The sequence below is a fragment of the Brassica napus genome, chromosome A9 (assembly GCF_020379485.1).
Source record: "Brassica napus cultivar Da-Ae chromosome A9, Da-Ae, whole genome shotgun sequence".
Lineage (NCBI taxonomy): Eukaryota > Viridiplantae > Streptophyta > Magnoliopsida > Brassicales > Brassicaceae > Brassica > Brassica napus.
The window spans coordinates 25,291,539-25,317,254 of NC_063442.1; the positions used below are offsets into that span (position 1 = coordinate 25,291,539).

General features: G+C 31.9%; 4 protein-coding genes across 6 annotated transcripts; 2 read left to right on the forward strand and 2 right to left on the reverse strand.

The window, feature by feature from the left end:
• Nucleotides 1-13,443: 13,443 nt before the first annotated feature.
• On the forward strand, nt 13,444-17,914 carry LOC106367130 (protein NRT1/ PTR FAMILY 7.3). Its single transcript, XM_013806839.3, has 6 exons — nt 13,444-13,628; nt 14,309-14,423; nt 15,841-16,058; nt 16,151-16,725; nt 16,800-17,301; nt 17,379-17,914. The coding sequence occupies exons 1-6, from the start codon at nt 13,599-13,601 to the stop codon at nt 17,799-17,801; spliced, it is 1,863 nt and encodes a 620-aa protein (XP_013662293.1). The 5' UTR covers nt 13,444-13,598; the 3' UTR covers nt 17,802-17,914.
• Nucleotides 17,855-20,627, reverse strand: LOC106367129 (pentatricopeptide repeat-containing protein At1g32415, mitochondrial). Its single transcript, XM_013806838.3, has 2 exons — nt 18,109-20,627; nt 17,855-17,996 (listed from the first exon to the last, which is right to left on the reverse strand). Exon 1 carries the CDS (start codon nt 20,383-20,385, stop codon nt 18,112-18,114), a length of 2,274 nt encoding a protein of 757 aa, XP_013662292.2. The 5' UTR covers nt 20,386-20,627; the 3' UTR covers nt 17,855-17,996; nt 18,109-18,111.
• A 236-nt stretch (nt 20,628-20,863) lies between these two features.
• LOC106367131 (vacuolar protein sorting-associated protein 55 homolog) lies at nt 20,864-22,509 on the reverse strand. 3 transcript variants are annotated; one of them, XM_013806840.3, is made up of 5 exons: nt 22,351-22,509; nt 21,598-21,747; nt 21,477-21,516; nt 21,275-21,359; nt 20,864-21,098 (listed from the first exon to the last, which is right to left on the reverse strand). In XM_013806840.3, the coding sequence occupies exons 2-5, from the start codon at nt 21,694-21,696 to the stop codon at nt 20,900-20,902; spliced, it is 423 nt and encodes a 140-aa protein (XP_013662294.2). In that variant the 5' UTR covers nt 21,697-21,747; nt 22,351-22,509; the 3' UTR covers nt 20,864-20,899. The 3 variants fall into 3 exon arrangements, with proteins under 3 accessions (XP_013662294.2, XP_013662296.2, XP_013662295.2); XM_013806842.3 differs by having other exon boundaries at nt 21,598-21,720; nt 22,351-22,485; XM_013806841.3 differs by having other exon boundaries at nt 21,598-21,740; nt 22,351-22,485.
• Nucleotides 22,510-23,189: 680 nt separating this feature from the next.
• LOC125578151 lies at nt 23,190-25,634 on the forward strand. Its single transcript, XM_048740467.1, has 2 exons — nt 23,190-23,259; nt 25,141-25,634. Exons 1-2 carry the CDS (start codon nt 23,190-23,192, stop codon nt 25,632-25,634), a joined length of 564 nt encoding a protein of 187 aa, XP_048596424.1.
• Nucleotides 25,635-25,716: the final 82 nt, after the last annotated feature.

Here is a 25,716-nt window from a genome sequence, read left to right on the forward strand (position 1 = left end):
CCCGAACTTAACATATTGAGCTATATACACATTTTACTATGAATCTCACTAATTTTTCTTCTATCTAATTCAGAAGTTTTGAAATTTATATACATTAGTTAGCTAGAACCGACCATGTAGATGAGTTAGCTAAGAAAGTTATATAAAATCTTCAAAACTGAATTAACAAATTTACCTAGATATCTAATGGTCTGTATAATTAATATCTCTAAGACTCTAGACCATTTTAGCCAAACCCAAATCTATAGAAGTTCAAACAATATATCTCATTAGCTGTTTTTACGTTGTGTCCTCTAACGACGTGCTAATTTTCCTCTCTGCTACAAAGGTACAGCAAAAATTACAACGTCATTAAATTTTATACAGAAAAGAAACCCACAAATTCTCATATGGATTTGGAGTTTTAGTTATAATCAGATTAGACCAGACCTCTACTTAGCCTAATCTAGTCCAATTCGTAAATTTTAGTCCATATTGTCCCATCATTTTTTGTCAACCAGTCCATTAGTCCCATCTATATAAATCTATACTTATATAGTGATAAACTGAAGCCGATGTAACTTATCACACATGAACAGTTTGAGGGGCCTTCTGCCTTTGTGGTTGCTGGAGCAAGTACATATAGTGGACGGGACTGTGTCGTCATTTCTTAGTCGGTAGGGTTTCTATGTTTACACTACCATTATGCTTTGAAATCAGAACTTCTAACGCAATAGATATTCAACAACGTCGTTGTTACAACGAGACCATATATTGACAGTTTGACTCAGTAAATATGTTTCAAGGTACACACGGATACATTCTCGTGCCATTTATCATTTTAATACTGAAAGAAAATTTATCATTTTCTTGTAATCTGTATGACTTCTTACCTTTTTGTAGTGTTTTTGATTGCTTATGTATATACACTAGAAAGGTCCAAAACTACTTGACTAGTTTTTCAAATAATTATTTGTACAACATTTTTTCACTAAAATTCAATGTATTTGTTAGCATGTTTTATATGTATAAACATAGTGCTACAGCCTACATGCAATCTAATCACATATTTCACATATTGTACTGTTTGAACTAATCAAATTTATACAGATGATCATATGTATTGATCTTTGTTCTTTAACCAACGTCGCACCGTCGTTGCCGTACTCATAAACTGTATATACTCATTGTGTGGGTTAATTTAACACTCATAACAGAAGAAACAAAAAAGCAAAATAATCTTATATTATAAAAACATAATGAAACATTTAGTCACCTAGTTTATTACGAAAACTGAGCCGTACTTAGGCATTAAAATAAAATCCACCGTCTAAATATTTTATAATAACATTACGCAAGATGGAAAAATGAAATTTATCTAGCTATATATCTTATGAGCTGTGAATAAATATAACTTGGACCAATCAAATACAGTTAGAGTGGAGCTAAGAAAGGGGCTGATTCAGGTTATTGTCTTATCCAAGGTGCTGGTGTTGAACATAATATAATCAAAAGATCAAGTTCAATTATGCACTAAAATCCTGGCTCGACAAGAAATGTTCCATCCGGACATATGAGATTTGGCCGTGAACACATTCAAACTAGAGAGAAAACTTAAGATAAAACTAGTACATAAAAAAAATTATACAATTAAAAGTCTAGCAAAACAAATTAGGATAAGAGACATACATTAGGCTTATAAAAAGGAGGAAAAAAACACGAGGAGAAATATCAAGATATCAACATAAAGACATTTGTTCAAAACTCAAACTCTCACCATGCATCTCTTTTTTATGAAGTAACAAATTAAGATTGTTATAGAAAATCTATTCTCTGTTTTAGAGTAAAATTATATTAAACTATGAAAACAAGTTTTAATCATTTGTTCGAATCATAAATTTAGTTCTTACGCTACAAAAAGTATTATAGAATATTAATTGTTGTTTTTTATTTCATCATCATAAAGATAAATAGATCGTTTATGACCGAATATCACCACGATTTATTAATTTTTAAGTCTTTCTTGTAAAATATAGTTGATTTCAAATTAATTTGGTATGGATGTTGATATCTTAATAAAATAAAACAAAAGAAACCAATAAATATATACAGACAAGTGAAGAGGGATCCAGCTCGAGTCGAGGTCCTTCGAACTTTTGTATATTATTATTAAGTTTAAAAAAAATTATTAAGTAATTTCCCTATTGTGCGATTGGGGGACATTACTAAAGCCTGATAAGTGATTTGTTCTTGATTCTCTACTGTTTTATTTATTATTTATTATTTATTGTTAGCAAAAGCAGATCTTTTTAATGGATGTTAGTTTTGTTTTAAAAGGTGATTTCGTTTACGTAAGCGAAATTTTTTGATAAGTGGACGGACGTAATATGAGCAATTGCTTTTCAACCCTTGCCCTAATCTCTTTACTGTTCATATGCCATTTGAAAAGTGTGTGAAAGTTTAATTTTCTTCTTTGCCTAATTACTCGATTATTTAGCAGGCTGAATATACCTAATTGTATCGTTAAATTTTGTTGAAACCTTGCAATTACGAGATCTTCACGTTTCTCTTACATATTTCTGGCGAACTTTTTGCCCCGCAGACAACCGTGTAAATCAGATCCAGATCTTACCTGTTTAGGGGAAATTAAATAAAATATATACTAAAAAGAATCACCCTCCCCCAAAAAAATGCCATGCCCCGAAACTATTATCAAGTTAATTATTAGTTAATCAACAACATCTTTAGCTTTTGAAGGTGTTCCAAACTAGCATATATATGTTTGGTAGGATCCATTTTTAGCATTTTTATCCAAATTTTACACTAACACAAAACAAGTATATATTCAATAAAATCATGGAAAGGGTTTATGTAACATTAGTGATATATATTTGAGTTATACTCAAAATCAGACTAAATCAAGTGTAATCATGTCAAAAGCAATTGCTCATATTACGTCCGTCCACTTATCAAAAAAAATTGATATTTTGCTCGTTAATCACTTTGAAATTTTGAAATTACAATATTTTCACAAGTCCCATAGATTAATTTGGATTTTTGGTACATAATCCCTCAGTTACACAAGAAAATGAAGACCCATTTAATAAAAGTGAATTAACGGTCTAAAACTCTTTTATGGATGAAGATGGTCATTATTTTTCAAAACGTACATAATATCTTATCTGATTTTGGATGATTTATGGTATTTAATTTGATAGTAGCGAACTTTGGTGGTTTGATGAAGTATTCATGTATGTAATTGTAAGAATGTTTATCTATTAATTGTGTTTATTTATAAAATTAGGTCGAAGCTAGAAATCAGTTCTAACTTACTTCCAAAAGCTTTCTAACAATTGTAGTATAAGAAAAATTTAAGCCCAAAAAATTTGTAGTTTAATTAAAACTTCCCTTGAACCGTGAGTCTACATTTTACCTATAAATTACTAGGAACATTTTTAAAATAAACTAGATTTTGACCCGCACGGGCATTTGATTGTGTCATAACTCTATAAATAATTGAATTGGTTTATCGTTGGATGAACTGCATTGCTGATATTGTATTTAAAAAAAAAACTATGATGCTATTTGATTTTTATGTCACTATTTAGGGTTGGTCAAAAAACTCGAATTCGAAGAACTGAACCGATCACAATCCGAATAAGTAGTACTAAATTTGAACCGGAATTGATTAAATATCTAAATTATTCAAAATTTTGGTATTTGAAGAATTGAAATCTAATCCGATCCGAACCAAAGTATTTTGGGTATCCAAAATAGATTTATATACTTATATATATTAATTATTTTTATATTTAATATATATATATATAAACATCCAGAATATATATGATGTAAATATATACAAATAATCAAACGTAAATACTTAAATATATGATGTACAATTTTAAGTTCGCTTAAATGCTTGAAAATATGATGTAAACTTCTAAGTTCGCTTAAATACTTATATATATGATGTAAACTTTTAAATTCACTTAAATGCTTGAAAATATATACAAATAATCAAACATACATATCTTAAATAGTTAAGATATACTCAAAACTCCAAAAATACTTAAATAATTATTAATTCTCTATCCAAATATTTAAACCAAACCTATTTAAATGGGTTATCCAAATCCGAACCAAATCTTCAAAGATCTGAACTGAACACGAAATCCCAAAAAGACCCGAAATGAATCTGAACGCCCACCCCCTAATCACTATATATATATATATATATATATATATATATATATCCTATATGTGTCATCATAGGTTACAAAATATGTGTTATCATATAATTAATCGTATTTTATACGTACCATCAAATAAGTTTTCTTATAATTAATAATATTTTATACGTACAATCATATAAATAATCACATATATTATATTTTAAGATTTAGTGTAAAATATAAAAACCATAATTTAAGTTGGTGTTTGAAATTGGGCTTTGTATTATATTTTTCTTATATATATTGAAAACATTTTTATAATAGTTATTAGAAAATATGTTAGTAAAAATCAAATTTTAAATATATATATGTATATATATATATATATATATATATATATTTGAATGAATTTTTGATATAAATCAATTTTAAATTATTATTTTGATTTGAATATATTATATATCAAATAACATAGACCCATTACTTTTTAATATAATGTAATGGACTTTCAATTTTTAGTAGCATAAGCCTATTATTTTTTTTCCTAACTTACTATTATCCATTTTTCCAAATAGTACTATTTTTTTTAACTACTATCCATATTGCCAAACAATCTCAATGTGTACTTCAACTTTAATAATATAGATATATCAAATAACATAGACCCATTACTTCTTAATATAATGTAATGGACTTCCAATTTTTAGTAGCATAAGCCTATTAGTTTTTTTCCTAACTTATTATTATCCATGTTTCCAAACAATACTATTTTTTAACTACTATCCATATTGCCAAACAATCTCAATTTGTACTTCAACTTTAATAATATAGATGTTTCCAAACAGTACTATTTTTTTAACTACTATCCATATTGCCAAACAATCTCAATGTGTACTTTAACTTTAATAATATAGATTGATCGAGGTTAGAGATCAGCTTCGATAGTTCTTTTGATACCATCTTATATATTAAAACAGAAGTCACAACATTGATTCATGTGTGATTCTTTTTAAAATAGACCTATTTTTAGAAAATCATGTTACATTTAATCTTTAATCTTATTATTTAAATTTTGGGCCTACCAAAATTTTTTATTGGGCTATTAATAATTAGATTTAAACAATAGATAGTATAAATTAAATAGATATAATTAAATGTTGTAATATTATATTTTCATATGTTAATTATTTAAATATTTGTTGATGTTAACTTTTAAAATTGTAAAGATTTTTTTAAATAACAAAAATCATATTATCTAACAATGATTAATCTTTACTATCTTAAACCAATGATTTTTTTTAAACCATATAGTTTATTTTAAAAATTAAATAAAAACTAAATGTTTAATTATTTACTCGATAATATAAATCTATGAAGCGAAAATTTTAATTTTTAAAAAACTTTTTAAATTTTTTGAAATGTTACAATATTTTTGAATATGACAGTAAAACAATATTTTACTAATTTATATATATATATAGTTACAATTTTAATAATGAAATAATAATCCGAAAATATATATATAGAAGAAGATACAAATACATGGAAAGTTTGAAACAATCTATTCAATGAAAAAATATACCGTAAACTTATTGTGTTTTATAAATTGATATACACATATATATTATAATATATACCAATTTAGAATTGAAAACAAAATGTTTATATAAAAATAAATGAAAACAAAAACCCGCGCGGGTCGAGATCTAGTCTTATATATTAAAACAGAAGTCATAATTTTGTTTATGTGTGATTTTTTTTAGTTGGACCCTCTTCTAGAAAATTTATTAAATTTTACATAAATTAATAATCATATATTTTAATATCTTTATCTTTTACTTAAAATACAAATAAATGTTATTTGAGAAAATTCTAAGAAAACTTTTTCAGAATCAGGATAAGTTTTATTTTTCAAATTTAATTAACTTAAATTTTAACTATCATAAAATATAATTAGAATTTGAAATTAAATTTATTATTGATTGATGAACGAAAATTAAATAATATAAATATTTTAATTAAATTCTAATGATGATAACAATTTAAATTGATTAATTTTCAAAATACATTTTATAAAGATCTTTAAAAGATTTTGTTAGAAAAAAAATATCCTTTCTGTTTCAAATAAAAATATTTACAACAAAATTAGTTTGTAAATATATTATAGTTTCTCTTTTAAAAATATTTTTTGTTGTTCTTAACAATATCTCAAAATCTTTCTCTATTATGTAGGTCCAATTTAATTTAACTTCAATATATAAATTTCAAATTTAGAAATAAAACAAAAAAATTATGTTGGTAAGTTCCATATATTCACTAAAGCTAATAATTTAAAATCTTTGTAACTACTTTAATAATGATATAGTTTAATTTTAAATAGAATTATTATTATGCATTGATATATATCCAGTTATCGTTTATAAAATGAAAAATAAAAATTATATTATATTTATATATATTTTATGATAATAATAAATCATGTTAAAATAAACTATTATATTGAACTAATATGATAAATTATATTAAATTGATAAATTTTTAAATTTATTTTCATAAATATAAATATTTATGTTAAAAATATAATATGATGCATAACGGCTTAATATTCACAAACTATATAATAAATGTATAAAAAAAAATTACATATCTTAAAATTTTGCATGTACAATAATATATCATCTAAAATGAATAGACGTAAAAAATATTGCTAAACGAAAATCGAGCTTTGAAGGACAGTGAGTTAGAATTTAGTATAAATTAAACACAAAATTTTTAAGATATGTTGTTTCATGCATATATTAATTTTTCAGTAACTAAATGCAAACACAATAAGATAAATATATAATAAGAAGCGACAAATGCATGTGACAATTTTAAACAATTAATTAGTTATACCATATAAATTGTGAAATTATTGTATTTGAAATAATTATATAAATATTTATATATATGATTACCGTTAAAAATATATGCCACCAATGATCTAAAATAAATATCTATGTATATAAATTGAAAAAATATCCGCACAGTTACGCGGGTCAAAGATCTAGTTAAGTTTAAAACTGTGTTCTAAATATCTCAGAATAAATCTACATTTTAGCCAAAATTACTCCATTAGCAGTAACTAATTTTTCAAATTTATTAATTATATATATATATATATATATATATATATATATATATATTTCCGTTTAAGCTATCATTCTATTATTGGATATCTAGACTAGAACTATTCCAAAGTCAAACGAAAATAATTATAATTATGTATATTACCCTACTATATAATTTCAGTCGCTTTAGTGTAGAAATGTTGAAAATAGCGTTCAATAATAGATTAAATACGAAAATAGTCTTAATAATGATGGCAGAAAATAAAATTCTAAATAATTTCAACTGCTTTTTACATTATAATATATATTAGTAGTTATTGTTATGTTCCTGTCGAGTTTTGCAAATATTTTCAACTTTGTATTTCAAACTAACAAATATTGGTAGTAGAAGCTAAATTTGGGGGAAAATGGGCATGTATAACTTTGTCTTCCTAAACAATGTTCATTTGATTCCATAATTGTAATGGAGAAAATGATTGCTTTTGAAGAACTCCGTTTTATTTTTCTATGATAGGTAAGATGAACTTTCACAGTGACGTGACATTTTCCATTTCTTTTCTTTTTAAAACTAAAACTTTTTTTTATCTTGAAATCAAAGGTCTTTGTCTAACTATTGCATATAACCAAGAACATGGACATGTAAAAATTGTGTATATGTTACTAACGTATGCATGTGTTTTGGCATAATCGTTGTCATCACCAATTCACCATATATCACTATATCAGCGAAAATGGAAATTAGTTTCTGTTAGTTTGTTACATTTTCATAGACACCGTTGTAGCGATCTTTCTAAGTTTACAGTCAGCAATTATTTTTGTTTAGTTGTATCTTCGTTTATAAAATACTCCATAATATTTGTTCGAATACTATAGATGAACATCAACCATTTTTTTAGGAATACTAGCTAATGTAAGGTAAGATAATTTTCTTCGATTTGAATATTCACATAACATTTTTCTACCATTTTCTCTAATGAAAATAATCACATCTAACATTTAAAAATATATAAAATCATGGAAGAGAATTAAGAGATCATACCATCTAAGATATAAGAGATTACTAGATTCTGACCTGCGGGCGGGTACATTTTTTGTTTTATATATTTTGTTAGAAATTTAATTTAACTTTTGTGATTTTGATATCATATTTGTATTTTTTAATCATATTTTTGTAAAATATTTATCTTAACTGATTAAAATATTTAACTCCCTGATAACTGCTTCTGCTAGAGGAAGTTATAAATTACAACATAGTTAGTGTTTTAATATAACTAGAAGCAATTATATAAAAATCAGTTATTTTTTAAAAAATGGACTCAACTAATATCAATGGAGCATGTTCATGTTTTAATAGTATTGATACAAAGGCTTAGTGTGGATCTCCAAGTTTTTTGTTTTCTTTATAGACTTTTTCACTTTCTCTTTACGGATGTAGGTTTCTCCGGTCTCTGGTGTCTATTGTTGGGCCATGTCAAAGTCTCCCCTCCTTCTCTCGTCTCGGCTCATCTCTGATGGAATAGACAAGGTCCGACTGTTTTTTAGAAGCATATCTCTCTTCTCCGAGATTCGGGTAGGTCCATTCAGGACCTCTAGAAGAGCTGTGTGGTCCTAGTGGCTCATCGAAATCGACTGCTGGTGCTCTCTGTTAGAAGTCGATGGAGAGGCGGTTTGAGATTCTGAAAGTTATAGTCATTTGGGCTTGTGGTGGTTTGTACTGGTTGTTGTGAGGGAATCATGTCACGAAAGATAACGGTTCTCCTGGATATGTAATCTCTCCAGGACGAATTTTCTCTTGACCGGATTGAGTCTTGAGATGTGTGCGGTTTCTGTGGGCGTTATGTGACAACAAGACTTCAAAGTACAGTAAAACCTCTATAAATTAATAATGTTGGGACTTTGAAATTTTATTAATTGATAAAAATATTAATTTACTAAAATTTCCTTATTTTAAGATATATTATTCTACAATAAAAAAATATATGTTTGATTTTAGTGTATAGATATTAATTATTCATTTTTGAAATTTGACATTTATATTAATTATTTGGTGTATATAATATATTGCATAAAATTCAAATATGGTTTAAGATATAATATTACTAAATCTCATCAAAAATATATTAAGTGTTAAGTCAATATAAAGATAATTCTATTGTGAATATAGAACAAACAATATAATAATATGTTCTTACTTATATAAAATATGTATACATATAAATTATTAAATCATAATTTTAGTGGGACCATATCTATACATAAAATTCTCTAATTTTGAACCGACCCAAATTAGGACTAGAAAAATTATTAATTTATAGAGATTATTAATTTATAGAGTATTTTCCTTCATTGTTTGGCTGACTGTTCGGAACCGATTGTCAACGGGGGATCGTATGAGAGTGTGGGGTATTCAACAGGCTTGTGTTCTCTGTTGAGAGCCTGACGAGACTCGCGACCATATCTTCTTTGCTTGCCCGTATTCATTCACTGTCTTGGATAGTTTGGTAAACAGACTGAGTGGCAACATGACAGATCCTGACTGGTTGATCACTCTGCAATTTATGACTGCAAACAACCTGCAGATTCTTGACAAGATTCTACTCAGAATGGCGTTTCAGACTTCCATTTACCACATCTGGAAAGAACGGAATGGGCGAAGGCATCAAACTGGCTTCCATACGGCGAGTCAAGTCATGCGCATTGTAGACAAAGCAGTGCGCAATAGGATAACGTCTCTTCGGTATACGGCAGGCCACAAGTATGTGGGACTGATGCAGGGTTTGAAGTTACAGCCACTTCATAGGAGAATAAAACATCTTTTTATACTCTCACAGCCTTGTAAATTTCTATAGTAGGCTCAAAAATAGGTTGTAAATCATTTTCACTATGATCAATAAATTAAAAATTTCATGGAAAAAAAATTTATAGAGTATTAATTTGTAGAGGTTCTAATGTAGTTTGCGGCGGTAACATTTTGAAAGTCGGATCTTCTTTTGGAATCCGGTGTTTGTGGCCGTGAGACTCTTCCAAAGATTAACTGTGGACAGATCTATGGGCTGATCTCAGACAAGCCTGTTTCCAAGAAGTCGCGGTAAAATCTGATTTGTTGGCTGCATGTGTTCTTCAAGTTGGAAATTTTTGGTTTCCCTAGTCTTCTTTCCAACATCTGCTTCTTCTTCTTCTCCGTAACTTCAGCCAAATCTTTGTAACGTAGCCATTAATGTTTCTCCGAGTAACTAAACTTCTGTGACTGTTTCTGATTCTCATTTTAGGTTAAATTTTTAATGATAATTAATTATTAAAAAAATATGAAGATTTAGTGCAATGGAGGACATCAATAGTTAGACCTGGACATTTTAACCTGGACCCAAAAACCCGAACCGGAACCGATCCAAAAATACCCGACTCGGAACCAGACCAAAAAGTTACGAGTATTTTTTGGGTCTAAATTTTTTTACCCGAAAGAACCGGAACCGACCCGAATAGACCCAAACACGAAAAGAACCGACCCGAATAGACCCGACCCGATAATAACCGATTTGTACCCGACTTAAAAACATGTATATATAAAATTATGATGTTTTGTGTTCTATTTTATATATATTATTTTATGATTTAGTTAAAATATCTTTTGTTAACAATATTTATTATTATTTTCTAACATTTTTTAAGTAATATGAAGTTTTAAAATGTAAAATTTAGAGTTTAAAATTATTTTAATTTAGTTATTAATAGTTTCATTTAAATTATTTTGTAAAATTTTAGATATATATGACAAATATCAACTAAATTTAATGAAATTGGGTATGACATGTCCTTTTCACATCCTAAATAACCGAATCCAACCCGGATCTGACCCGGACCCGATATAGACCCGAAAAATTACAGGTACTTTATGGGTATTTTAATTATAGACCCGAACCGACTCGGACCCGAGAAGAACCTACCCGAATCCGAACCAAAAATTTCTAAATATCTATTGGGTCTAAATATTTAGGACTCAGAAGATCCGGATCCGAAAGAAACTGGTGCGAACCCGACCCGAACGCCCAGGCCTATCAATAGGTATATGGAAACAGGGGAGGCTAATCAAAATGAGTCCAAAAGAAAAAGAAAACTTGAACCTCAAAGAACCAAATCTTGGATCTTTTCGATCATTGGTCCCCAACCTAAACCGCCCTTTTCTTTTCTACCTTTCTAATGTACGAACATTCGAGCCAATTTTATAGTGTAGAACCTAAGAGCGAACAGATGATCGCTAGACTTTGCACTGCCGGCCAACGAGTCGGCCCTACAGCGGAGCTTGCAGAAGATCAATAATGAACGTAAAAATAAACAGTCAAAATCACTCTTTCACCAGGAGGCAAACGCCAACTAGCTTGTACGTGATTTTGTCATTTTCAAAAGATCCGTGCAATTTGTTTCAAAAGCGATATACTAACTAAAGGACTTCTCAATAAACTGATCTATAGCCAAAAAGAACCTCCAATTCTAAAATTTTGGCTGCTAGCAAATCATCTACTGATTAATTAATCTAAACACCGGTTAATTAGTAAATATGTATCAATAAGTAGGTCAACTAGGTTGCACCATATGGCTGCTTGATTATTACTACTACACATCGATTAGTTATATTGATTACACGATGTGGCTAAAATAATTTGGTGAAAGTAAATGAAAAGTATGTGTCAACTAGTGATTTTAAGAACCAAAACGATAATAATTATATAAATTAAAATAACGTGGCTGCAAAATTTACACGTATAAATGCAGATGTACCAGTGCCATCTTATTCAAGTCGATGTTCGTTTGTCAGTGTTCAATTCGACGTTGATTATAATGATTTTGATCTTTCGTTTTTGGTCCACACGAGTGAAAATGGATAATTAAAGCCGGAAAATTGAAATCTTAGAAAGAAAAAGGTATGTAATGTCCATGTCATAGATTTAAAGTAAACATTAACAAAACAAAGTTCACTAGAGACATGGATCAAACAAAGAGAAAATATAGAATTGTAGGCATGATTGTGTTTAATTAGGTTATGTAGAATAAATTATTTGTCGGTAGAAATGCATGAAGATTCCAGAAAATCACTGAACATAATGTTAGATACTTAAATCTCTGTACCTCCATTAGAGGTATCTAATATGAGCATTTTATAATTAACAAAAAAGAAGGAAAATGAAGAGTGGTTTTCATTTATTTATAAACTCATGAAATACTATTGTCTCTTAATAAGTAGTGTAATTATTTCTTCTTCATCAGTTTTAATTATCTATCTAACTTATTCTAAACTATTATTATTATTTATCTGAAAACTCTTTACAGATTCTTAGGGATGGAGGTGTTGCAAATTAATATTATGATTATATATATATCACAATACATTTAGATATAACATACTATGACGTACTTAATTATTATACAAACTTATTATAAACAGTCTACTATGCTAAGTTGCGAAAAAAAAACAGTCTACTATGCTATAATGTTTTTTTATTTCAGTTATCTATTTCGAATTAACGGGGTTTTTTTCTATTATATATAGACACCATGCTAATTATCTTTAATTAGATATTACCACAAAGGAAAACTCAACATATATACAATATGATATAACTTCATAAAAATCATACCTTTAAATGCTCTTTGTCAAAAAAAAAGTTCGTACCTTTAACTAAACCTTCAAAATTTCCAAACCATACGTACTTCTTTAATCTAATGCCGTGCCTCAGTTTTTTTACTAATAGCAAATCTTATGGTGTTGTCCGTTCTAAATTATTAACTAAATACATTATTGACAAAATATTATATTTATCTCTATTAAAAAAAAGTTTAACTGTCTAGTTGAAAAAGACTTTTAAGGTTTATGTTATAATATTTTTATTTAGCCTGGGCTCTGACCTCTATCTCAAACTCGGTTTAAAGCTTCAAAAGCACAAGATGATCCTTTCAGCCACAAAATAAAACAATCGGGGAGAAAATGCAAATATTTTTTTCAAATAATGAAACTATGCTTTTTAGCCTTTTCATCGTGTTTATGACTTATGAGTATATTAATTTACACTCATTAATTTATAGGGCAATATAAATTTAAAATATGTATTGGGCATGTGACTGTCCCACGTAAATCAGGACCGTTCAAATCATCTTCCAAACTTCTATTTATTCTCAATCTCATTCTTCTCTAAAACATCCAAGCTCGAACTTGCTTTCTTCGTCTTCATCCTTCTCTCGTCATTTCCTATAATTCTCTCATATCACTTAAACCACACACCAGAACTAAAATATATTTCGTTATTATTCTCTTACATAAGTCGCATAAATATCATCAAAAATGTCTTGCCTAGAGATTTATAACAAAGACGTAAGTAACTCTTTTAAGCTTATCTCTTTAGTTAGCTCTTTTGCTTATATTAATGGGCGTTTACTTTTCTTCCTTACAAGATTCTTTTAATGCGATTAAGGTTGTTGTTTCTTGATTTACATATGTGACTACAAAAGGATTTTTTTTCTTCAAAACTACTTAGAACTTATTAATACAGTATAACTTTTAAAAGATCTTTGGTAGCTCAAGAAGAGCATGATCAAAAGGGCATGCTTAGTGCAATTGAAAATCACATCTTTATTTCAAAGTACACTCAGCTCAACTCCCTCATGCTTTTCTTCAGTTTTTGTTTTAATCCATTTAATTAAGTTTAACAATATTGCCTTTGTTATAGCTAATATTCTTGTGTAACAGTTCTCTTTTTTTGTGCTGCAACTTAAAGTCTAGAATAAATTCAAAGAATCTTGAAAATTGTGTGTATACGAAACAAGAATACGTGGCAATGCAGAATTGTGCTTCTATAATAATCACGTCAAATCATAAATTCAAAATGAAATTAAAACAAAAACGTTTTTAATTTAGTGGAAATACAATAACTATTGATCGAAAATCTTCTCCATATCAAGAGGACAAAAGGTGGTAGATAGTAAACACTAGCAAAGAGTTGAAAAATATATAGAAATCTTGATGTGTGTGTGTGTATATAAATGAAAATGCAGATGATGAAGAAGAAAGGAGAAGGAGAAGAAACGAGAGATGGAACTGTGGATTACTATGGTCGTCCCTCTATTCGTTCCAACTCGGGCCAATGGGTTGCTGGCATCATCATTCTTGGTATGTCTCTCTTCTCAAATCGAAACTAAAACATTTGATTCTAAATTTTTCTGTTCTTCACGTCCTTTTCTTAAAGATACCACATACAAAGGAATGGTCCTCACCTAGGTATATTTATTAGGGTCCATAAATATTTTCATCATGTCTTCGTCTTTTTTTAGACTCATCTTACTATTATGTCTTAATACATAATTTGTATACAGAAACATGTTTACATATATGTGTTTGTGTAATAGATTACGATATGATGTATATCTAAAGTTTGTAGATTGATTGATATGCATACTTATATCTGAGGCAATAAGTTATCAGTAACTAGGAAAGTGACGGTAGAACCAACAACAAAAATCATTAAAATTAACTTCGAATTTTACGTGAACGTGCCAATACATATCCATTTGTTCGAACGTAGCCTGCATGCTGTGGTTAAAACCCTATCACATGACATATGCATATATATCTTTATTTATTACTTATATACCTATCTAGCTTAAATTTTTTAAACGTGGAATCATTTCTGAAAAAGAAAATTGATGTAAAACAGTAAATATTATGGAAGTTGTTTATTCAGAATAACTGAAATTGAAAACTTACAGAGTTGTAAGTGATTCTATATATGGCGATAGATAACTGGAGTTCTTAAAAGATGGTTTAATACTTATAACCAATCACAGAAATGAAACTAATAATATATGAAAAAAAAATATATATATATATATATACACATTAATATAAGTGCAAGGAAAGCATGTGTTAGTGGAATTACGTTGCCTTACACGTAATTACCCATCTCGCCAGCTTTTCCCACGTGCCTTTCTCCGCATTTTATTTGGAGAAAGAACCTTTGTCTCATAACATTTTTCAATTTTGATCTTATGATGATATTATTAATTTATATTTAAAAATAGTTTTGGGCACCAACTCAAGATTTCTCTGTACAAAAAGAAAATCCAAAGCACATTTCTATAAAAACAAACAAAGAAAAAATCATTTTAAGATGTGTGAAAGTTGGTCTTGTTTTTCTGGTTTGATTAAGTTAGTGGACTCCACCTAATAGTTTTAATTAAAAAATATATCATAAGATTATTGGGTACTGATTTGTTATTAGCATGTGTAATTCAACTGATTTGCTAAATCTTAATTATTCATATAATTTCATTATCAAATAAAAATATAAATTTCGTTAGAAGGTACAATTATTGTAGAGTAGTCATGAGATACTATCCAACCAAATAAATGTTAACATCATCTTGACGACACACGTAACATAGTTTCTCAATTATTCACAATCATTTCCATTCATTCATTAATTCCGGTTCCTTTCATATCAATAACGCGCGTGGGGTTAACATTATTCCAAACAAGTAATTTTGGTTAACTTACTAAATCAATTTTGTTAATTGAACCGGTTTAACAGTGAACCAGGGGTTGGCCACACTGGCATTCTTTGGAGTTGGAGTGAACTTGGTGCTGTTCCTAACGCGGGTGTTGCAGCAGAACAACGCAGACGCAGCGAACAACGTTAGCAAATGGACAGGAACTGTTTACATCTTCTCATTGGTCGGAGCGTTTCTCAGCGATTCATACTGGGGTCGTTACAAGACGTGTGCCATCTTCCAAGTCATTTTTGTCATCGTAAGTTAATTTTCAAATAACGAACGCAAATATCTTGATAATAAAAGAGTAAAAGCCTGATTATTAACCCTTTTTGAATATGAAAAAAACAGGGACTTTCATCGCTATCGCTATCGTCATACATATTCTTGATCAAACCAAGAGGTTGCGGGAACGAAGTCACGCCTTGCAGTACACATTCAACAATGGAGATCACAATGTTCTACCTTTCTATCTACTTGATCGCTTTGGGGAACGGCGGTTACCAACCGAACATAGCAACGTTTGGAGCTGATCAGTTCGATGAGGAGCATCCTAAAGAAGGGTACTCAAAGATAGCCTTCTTCAGCTACTTCTACCTCGCTTTGAACCTAGGTTCGCTCTTCTCCAACACCATCTTGGGATATTTTGAGGATGAGGGGATGTGGGCACTCGGGTTCTGGGCCTCCACTGGCTCTGCCGTCTTGGCTTTGATTCTTTTCCTTGTTGGAACACCGAGATACCGACATTTCAAGCCAACGGGGAACCCTCTTTCGAGGTTTTGCCAAGTTTTGGTCGCTGCAACGAAGAAATCATCGGTGGAGGCGCCGTCAAGAGGGAGAGAGGAGATGTACGACGAAGACAGACAAGAGAAAAATGATTCAGTAAACAACACAGGAAGGAGGATAATGCATACTGATGAGTTCAAGTAAGTCGCTAAAAGTTGTAGTACTTGAATGACATGAAGTGTTGTTCTTAACATGTTTATGTTCCAACTTGTAGGTTCTTGGACAGAGCAGCTTACATCACAGCAAGAGATCTTGATGACAAGAAACAAGGGGGAGTGAACCCATGGAGGCTTTGTCCTGTGACACAAGTTGAGGAAGTGAAATGTATACTCAGACTGATGCCGATTTGGCTCTGCACTATAATCTACTCGGTCGTCTTCACCCAGATGGCATCTCTCTTTGTGGAGCAAGGCGCAGCGATGAAGACCACTGTCTCTGATTTCAAAATCCCTCCCGCAAGTATGTCCAGCTTCGACATCCTCAGCGTCGCTTTGTTCATATTCATATACCGCAGAGTTCTAGAGCCACTGGCCACCAGATTCAAGAAGAAGGATGGAACAAAGGGAATCACAGAGCTTCACAGGATGGGCATTGGACTTGTGATTGCTATCTTAGCTATGGTTGCAGCTGGAGTTGTGGAATGCTTTAGGCTTAAGTATGCAGACAAGAGTTGCACTCACTGTGATGGCTCAAGCTCATTAAGCATCTTCTGGCAGGTACAGGAACACAACCCAGTTCTGTCCTAAAATCAATAGGAAGCTCTGAGTCTTAACAATCTTTGTCCTCATTACAGGTTCCACAATACTCGCTCATTGGAGCATCAGAAGTGTTCATGTACGTGGGTCAGCTTGAGTTCTTCAACGCGCAGACACCTGATGGACTGAAGAGCTTTGGGAGTGCTCTATGTATGATGTCAATGTCGATGGGGAACTTTGTGAGTAGCTTGCTGGTGACGATGGTGGTGAAGATCTCTACAGTGGATCACATGCCTGGTTGGATTCCAAGGAACCTCAACAAAGGTCACTTGGACAGATTCTATTTCCTCCTGGCTGCCTTGACCAGCATTGACCTGGTGGTGTACATTGCATGTGCAAGGTGGTACAAATGTATAAAACTAGAAGCGAAAGATGAGATGCAAGACATGTTGAGTGATGATGATGTAAGTGACACCGACAGTGACGACTACGAGGAGCGACCCAAGGATTCCAAAGTCTAACAAAATGTGTGTTCGGTTTTTCAAATTTTTTTTTTGGCTTGGTTTGGTTTGGTTTTACGGTGATGTAACATGCAAACTGATTGATAAATAAAAAACTAAATCAATTATCAATAGATGAGAAGCAACATGGTTTCAATGTACCTGTAAGAGTTTCACCTTGATAAAGAGCCAGTCTCTGTAATATTTCTCCTTCTCCTAAAAGGTAAGAAACCATTATATTCCATTAAAACTCAACTCTTCAATGAGAAAACTGCTATAAGCAAATAGTTAGTTAAATACTACAAGTAGAGAAACATATGTGATTCACATCTCAGCAATGGCAGAGAGTCAACACTTTCTCTTGTTCGTCTTCAAGCATTCCATTACTACAAAAGATTGGCAAACTCATCTGAGCAGATTTATCACCAGAGAGAAACACATTTGATTTTCCATTAACCATAATCCAACTACATCCTGGCGTCTTTTTCACACCTTTATAACCCATCTCTTTCCTCATCTCCTTCTCCATCTCATGCTTCCCTAAACCAGCATACACGTTGCACAGGGCCACGTGTCCCGGCGCATTAACCGGGTCCAGCTCCAGCAACCTCATCGCAGCCCGTTTCGCTACGCCTTCCGCATCTCTGTCTCTCCAGTTGAGCCCGCATAACCCTAGCAATGCGCCGTAGACAGTATGGTCTGGAGTGAAAGGCAGAGTTGAGATGAACTCCTCTGCTTCTCTGAGTTTCCCGGCTCTGCCTAATAGGTCTATCATCGAAATGTAATGCTCGATCCCCGGCTGGATCGAATAGGTTTCCTTCATAGCTTTGAATAATTCTAAACCTCTTGTGATGAGTCCAGAGTGGCTACAAGCTGAGAGAACTGCGAGCAACGTTACAGAGTTCGGCTTCATCTCTGAATCAACCATCTCTTTGAAAAGGCTTAAAGCTTTATCCGCTAAGCCATGATGCGATAGCCCCATGATCATGGAGTTCCATGAAACTGTATCTTTCCGGACCATCTTTGAGAATATCTCATAAGCATCGTCTATGGCTCCACATTTTGCGTACATCGAGACAAGAGAGTTCTGAAGAATGAGATCAGGATCGTAGCAAGCCGTTGTCTTTGCGATCACGCAGTGTAAATGCTTCCCTTGATCAAGATTCGAAGTGGCACCCGCGGAACTAAGAAGAACAGAGTAAGTCGAGTTCAACGGTTTCAGAGCATGTCTCATCATATCCGACAACAGAGACGCAGCTTCTGCAAAAAGCTCGTTTCGGACAAGACCTGAGACCATAACCGTCCATGTAACCCCGTCCTTATCGTGAAGTTCATGAAAAAGATCAAAGGCTCTCGATACATCGCCAGCATCCAGATACCCGTTGATCATCGATGTCCAAGATACTTTGTCATGTAAGCGCTCGACTTGCTCGAACAGAGTCTGAGCTCGCTCCAAATCCCCTATTCTTAAATAACCATTGATCACAATGTTACAAGACTGTAAATCAAAGCTTTCATTGAGCAGAGATTGAGCTGAACCGATCAAACAAGATGATGCGTACATATGAACAAGACTTTTCGCCAACCTTCCATCTTGATCCTCACTTTCCCAACCGTTTGATATAACTTGTGCGTGCAGTTGCTGACCAAGACGGTGAAATCCAACACCAAGACCACCACACGCATAAGCAAGAGAGATAAGAGTCTCATCGTTCGGTGGTACCGCATCAAGATCCTTCTTCATATCAAGAAAAAGCAGCAATGCTTCTCTATAGAACTCATTCCAAACAAGCCCACCGATCATAGCAGTCCAAGAAACGACATTCCTCTCAGGCATCTCACAGAACAATCTGTAAGCTTCATGAACATCTCCGTATCGGCAATAACCAGACACCATGCTCGTCCAAGTAACCACATTTCTATCACCCATACTCTCAAACAAGAGCTTCGCTTCTTCCCATCCATCGTTCTCGATATACCCTTTAATCATAGCGTTCCACGACACAATATCTCTGCTAGGCATAGCATCGAACACCTGTTTCGCCTTCTCCACATCCCCATTCTTGATCAGACCAGAGACCAATGTGTTCCAAGAAACCACGTTTCTCTCAGGCATTTCATCGAACAACTCGACTGCATCATCGATCCTTCCTTCATCACAAAGCGCAGTGAGCATCACAGTCCACGAAACAACGTCCTTGGGCATCTCCCGGAACAGAGTCCAAGCCTCGTTGAGCTTCCTGCGTTTGACATAACTCGTCAGCATCGCGTTGCAAGTGACGATGTTCCTCTCCGGCATGACTTCGAACAGAACCCTTGCTTCGTGCAAGTATCCAGCCTTCGCGAACTTGGTGAGAAGCGAAGTCCAGTACCTGACACGGCTGATGCTTCCTCTCTGAGAAATTTTGTCGAGCAGGTGGCGTGCATGTACGAGACCTCCTTCGGACAAGCGCCGAAGGATGAGAGCTTCTTCATTAGAGAAACCTCGATGATGGTTTCCGTGATTCGATATCGCATTGCCAAGGTATCGACGACAGTGAATTGAAGAAGCTAAAGATAGTTCCGAGAGAAAGGAGTAAACTTTCTTGACACAGAGAGCTCGCATTCAAACAGTTTCGCTTTTATATCTTGTTTTAGACAAAATGGTCCTAAACTAAGCTTCTGTATATTCCATTGAGACAAATTTTAAATAATGTATTTTTTTTAACACCCTTTTGAATAATGTATGTATAAATAAGGAAAAAAATGAAATATTTTCATTCTATACACCAAAACCAACACAAAAACATATGACGTCAAAAAAAAAACATATAAAGTTTTCAACTTACAACAGCCATTCAGTCATTCATTCAAGAGAATTTGTATTCCCTACACTCAACATATACCCTATTTGCACTCTATACCCTATTTCCCCCCAATTTTTTTCCCCCCATCATCACCATTTTCCCACAACTCTATGGTATCTCACTTCTTTTTGGATATTGAGCTAATTTACTCTTCATTCAATCATACAACTGAGTGATCCCTCTCAACAAGAGATTCTCCTTTTGAACCGTCGGTAAGGTGGTAAAAGAGCAGAGAGCTTGAGAAAATAATGATGATGACTTTGTATGTCACTTTTATATGTAGCTGTAGTAGTTGTCACTGTCATCTCCTATGCAAATGTAACTCAGAATAGCAACAATGAAGACAACGTAGGAAGAGAGATCAAAGGCTAATGCTCCCCAACCGATGAGTCCAGCATGTTTTAGAATCGAAGGTATGGCGATGCTTCCAACTGCTGATGCACCAGTCATGAACTTGGCTGCATTGATCCAGCTGAATAACAAAATATAATATGTAAGTTAAGCTAGGTTTGAATATCTCTATATGTTCTCAAATGCAATTAACAAAGCCTCGGGTTCGAGTTTGGTGCTCAGGTTTGCATGTAACAAAAGGAATTTACTTGAGATGAACACTGTAACAAACCGTCTATGTTTATAAAAACTAGGTACCTATTGTCTGATTCATTGAAGAGAGATGTACTGTCCGATCCAGCGAAGAAGAGCAAAGGCATTGGGAGAAGCACATACATTATCACTGCAAAGCAAAGTTCGATCCATCACCACGATATACAATGCAGTTATCAGTCTAACTAACAGTTGCAAGTTATATTCACCGAAAAATAATATTTGGAGGGAAAAGGAAACAACTCACCACTTAGCATTGGCCACCAGTTATTATACAGAGCACAAGCCTGGAACCAAAATAAGGAAAAAAAGGGGGTTTAAACACGAATATGATTTGAAGTAAAGTTGTAACTAAGTTAATGAGATACCAGAATTTGCAAGACGATTCCTCCAGAAACAAGGATAGCTAAGAAAGCTATTTTCCCCATATCCAAACAAGCACGCAGGTGTCTAGGTATGTCTGCCATTCACAAGTATCTTCTCAACCTTTTCTATCCTTCCACAAGAAAAGCTGAATGCTAAGAGAAAATTTAAAGGGAAAAATAGTCAGAGAGAGAAAGAGTGAGAACGTTCTCAGTTTCTAATGACAACATAAGCTCTTTTTTTAAATTTTTCCTATTCATGGAGTCAATTTTCGTTTTAACAAAAAGAAACACAACAAAAGAGCTCCACGAAAGTATCGTTTTGTGGTTTCTTTCAGTGGCAAGAGGTATCAAACTTATCATCAATCTTTTTTTATTTCACCTATCAAATTCAACATAAAACTCAATTGGAAAGTTTTTTATCAATTCATTCCACCAGCACCTTCTCTGCTCTTCAAAACCGCTCCTAGGCAAGGATCTGATTGTGTTACTTCCCTAATCACTAACTAACAAAAGTAAATAAATTTTAATCTCCAGAAAACTCAAAGAAACTTGATTTCTACAAAAGCATTACCAAACACTTACCATGCTCGATTCTAGCCAATAAATTCTAGAGAAAACTAATCGGATATTACTGTACCCTACTCTAATACAATCAATTTCGATCATGACAGTGTTTCGAAACGAATCTCAAGTTTATGACAAAAAAGAAGCTAAAGTCAAACAAAAATTAGAAGAATTTAGAGCAGAAAATCATACCGAACAAGGTTAGATTTACGCCAGACGATCGAATATTTTTCACGAACCCGGCTGTTTTCTCTTCAATTATCAGAATTCTCAGACAGACATTGCCTGCTAATTTTTCCTTTAAGAGGAAAAAAAAAAGAAACAATTCGACTTTTGTAATATCGGAGCTTGTATCGGCTGTAATTGAGTGCATTTGTGATCGTGATAAACCCACGATTAAACGGTATCCACGTGTCGTAGCGATTTTACTCAATCAATTGGACTTCTCGGGTAAAGCCCAAACCCAAAACGGTTTGAAGATATTTATTTAGTGACAACCCATTTTACTTATTATCTCAATTTGTCAGTGGGTGTTATTGGTTTCTGCATTTTAATAGATTTATAAATCCAAACTAAATGTAGTGTTATTGGTTTTATTATTTTAAAATTCACATTCAAATCTATAGTTATTAGTTTTATAATTTTAAAATAAATTTTAGAATCATGTGTTATTTAATAATAAAGATTTGTGTATGGATTTAATTTGAAACTGGATTTGATTGGATTTGTAACTATTTTTAAGAGTAAAATACAAAAGATCAAATATTTGTTTTAATCTTATTATTTTGGTTGGATTTGTTTTATATTGTTTTTTTTTCATTCTTTATAGTTTTGTGTCCCAACAAACATCGGTTGATGCATTACTTCAAATTTTATACATTGGTTTTTGCTCATGTTAAAAACATGCATGTAATGCATACGATAATGAAAAAGAGATGCAACGAGAGATGTATTCCATATGAACGTATCCTCACCAATTGTGTGCGACCAGCTTTTGATGCTAAGCAAATGAAAAAGAGGCAAGAAATATGATGAATGGTGAAGATGAAGTCGTCGATAAGTTCCGAAAATACTCCGATGAGATTTCTGAAAAGATGACAAGTAAATCTGTTTTGTCAGAAATTTTTACTTTTGATCCGATCAAACTTCCGATAACATGGTGAAAAAATAGTTTGATTCGAAATTTCTGAGGAGATGCCGTGAAAAGTTTGTTCTGAAAATCCATGTTTTTGGAAGTTGTAGTCGGAGAACATAATGTTCTCTTGTAGTGCATGAGACTAGGAAATCTTATGGCAAACGTTAGATAAATGATTGCAAATAAAAATGTTACATGTTGATTTTTTCAATTTCATTGTATGTTGTAATTTTATTTTAATGTTTAAAATTTCTTGTTACTTATTAAAATAATAATTATTATTTTTTATATATAATAATTTGTATTTTTTAATATTTAACTTAATAATTTTTTGTTTAACATTTGATTAAATAAGCTAATTCAATAAACTAGCTAAACTATTTTGATCTGCATTTGATCTGCTTGATCTGCATTTTATTTTTGATTTGTGTTTTGTTTTATATGTGTAACATTCGGAGTATGATCTGCATAATCTGTTTGATTTGCACCGCATGAACTGCTTTCACCATCAAGGGTAAGAATGTGATGCAGTAAAAATACAGAAGAAACATAGAAGAAATAGATAGCAGTTTAGTCTGCACTTTTTGTCCATTCATCTTTAATATGCAGAATAAATAGACACTAGTTCTATATGTTTGAATAACACTTTACATTTACAAAAATTGTCATGCAAACACAACAAAAAAGAAGGATGTCAAAAACAAAGGCCCAACGGGTGATTTTTTTCTTTTTCCTACAAATAATATACACACAATTTCATTTCTTTATTCATAAACTAAAATGTTCTATAATATTTTTTAAAACACCTATATATATTTACTTGAAATATTCATAATTTAACATAATTTTCTGTAAAAATTATTTTACATATTATTTTAGTATGCTATAAAATATATAAATATACTAAATTATCTAACTAGAACATAACAGAAAATATGAAACTGAAACTAGACCAAAATTTACAAAAACCTGAACGAGTACTCTTTTAAAAATTTTAAAAATAAAAATTTTCAACACGTCTGAATTACTTGAATATTTGTCATAGGGTTTTAAATCGAACTTTCATGGGTTTTTTGTTTTTGATTTTTGTTTTTTGCTTTAAACTCAAAGTAAATTGAAACTAATATAATTTGGCCATGTTTTGGGTATTATAAAAAAACTGACATGGGTTTGACATTAATTATTCAAACCTACAAATACTACACATAATTTCACTTGTTCATTCATAAACCACAAAATTCTTTTAAATATGATTTTTTTGGTTTTATTTGTAATTTGTTTTAATATAGTATTAAATTTAAGATGATTTTTTATATATATATGTAAAATGATATGTTCTTTATATATATATTTATATTAAATTCTGTAATATTTTCATAAAGACATAGGGAAAATCACATAAAAAACCTTCAAAGTGGCAACCACTTACACTTTAAACTCTGAGAGTATTCCACAAGCACTTTAAACACTCAAGTTGGCAAAACTAGCATATTAAACCTCCATCTTGGTACTTTTTTCGCGACGTCAATTTCTATAACGGAATAGTTCACCCCGTTAACAGCACAGTTGACTCCGTTTTCGAAATTTAAACCCTCCGTTTTAACTAAAACGCTGTCGTTTTTGATACAGGAAATCGACGTCGTCTTGAGGTGATAATAAAAATCCCAAATCGATTTGGAGGAGATAATTAGAATTAGGGTTCTTTGTCTTAAAAAGCATAACGAAAGAGATAACGAAGGAGAGAAATAAAGGAAATTCGAAGGAGACAAGAACAGGTACGGTTTTGTTTAATTGATCTGAGATTTTTGAGTTATGGTCGGGTGTGAGAGCATTCTTTTGTTGTATAGATGGCTCACAGTGCAAGCTCTTCAACGATGGTACACAAAATGAGAAGGGGATTTTGTGTAAGTGCAAGAAGCTAACACGGGTTGTACAAGCTTGGACAGATGACAACCCAGGACGAAGATTCTACGGTTGTGAAGGACGAAAGGTTGATCACGGGTATGAATCTTGCAACTTTTTCCAGTGGTATGATGTTGAGAGACCACATGGTTGGCAATATCTAGCATTGTTGGAGGCGAGAGATATAATGCGTGGGCAGAAGGAGGAGATTAAGCAGATGAAGGAGTCTATGAGAGCACTGACTCATGAAAGAGAAAGACAATTGGAGAGTCCTGCATTGGAAGAGTTGAAGGTGAGTCGCGAAGAATGTGAGGCACTTAAGCGTGAAGTATTGGTACTAAGCGAGAGGAGCAGAGTGTTTCGAAATGTGCTAATATCGTCGACTTTCGGATTTGTTGTGGTTCTTGGAGTCATGGTGGCGATGGGGAAGCAGCATTAGAGTTTGGATGAAGCATTGCATTCAATCAAATATGATAATTCGGTAAATTAGTTTAACGAGTTTAATATGCATTTGTTCTGCT

Bases quoted from the DNA above. Each gene is read 5' to 3' on its own strand.
- LOC106367130 (XM_013806839.3), top strand. From the start codon at position 13,599: ATGTCTTGCCTAGAGATTTATAACAAAGAC. The intron at 14,424-15,840 runs GTATGTCTCTCT...CCGGTTTAACAG, and splicing joins TGCTGGCATCATCATTCTTG to TGAACCAGGGGTTGGCCACA. The intron at 16,726-16,799 runs GTAAGTCGCTAA...TCCAACTTGTAG, and splicing joins ATGCATACTGATGAGTTCAA to GTTCTTGGACAGAGCAGCTT.
- LOC125578151 (XM_048740467.1), top strand. From the start codon at position 23,190: ATGAATGGTGAAGATGAAGTCGTCGATAAGTTCCGAAAATACTCCGAT. The intron at 23,260-25,140 runs GTAAATCTGTTT...TTTGTTGTATAG, and splicing joins GATTTCTGAAAAGATGACAA to ATGGCTCACAGTGCAAGCTC.
- LOC106367131 (XM_013806840.3), bottom strand. From the start codon at position 21,696: ATGGCAGACATACCTAGACACCTGCGTGCTTGTTTGGATATGGGGAAA. The intron at 21,517-21,597 runs GTATCTCATTAA...TTTTGGTTCCAG, and splicing joins GAATCGTCTTGCAAATTCTG to GCTTGTGCTCTGTATAATAA. The intron at 21,099-21,274 runs GTACCTAGTTTT...TTTGTTATTCAG, and splicing joins TTCAATGAATCAGACAATAG to CTGGATCAATGCAGCCAAGT.
- LOC106367129 (XM_013806838.3), bottom strand. From the start codon at position 20,385: ATGCGAGCTCTCTGTGTCAAGAAAGTTTACTCCTTTCTCTCGGAACTA.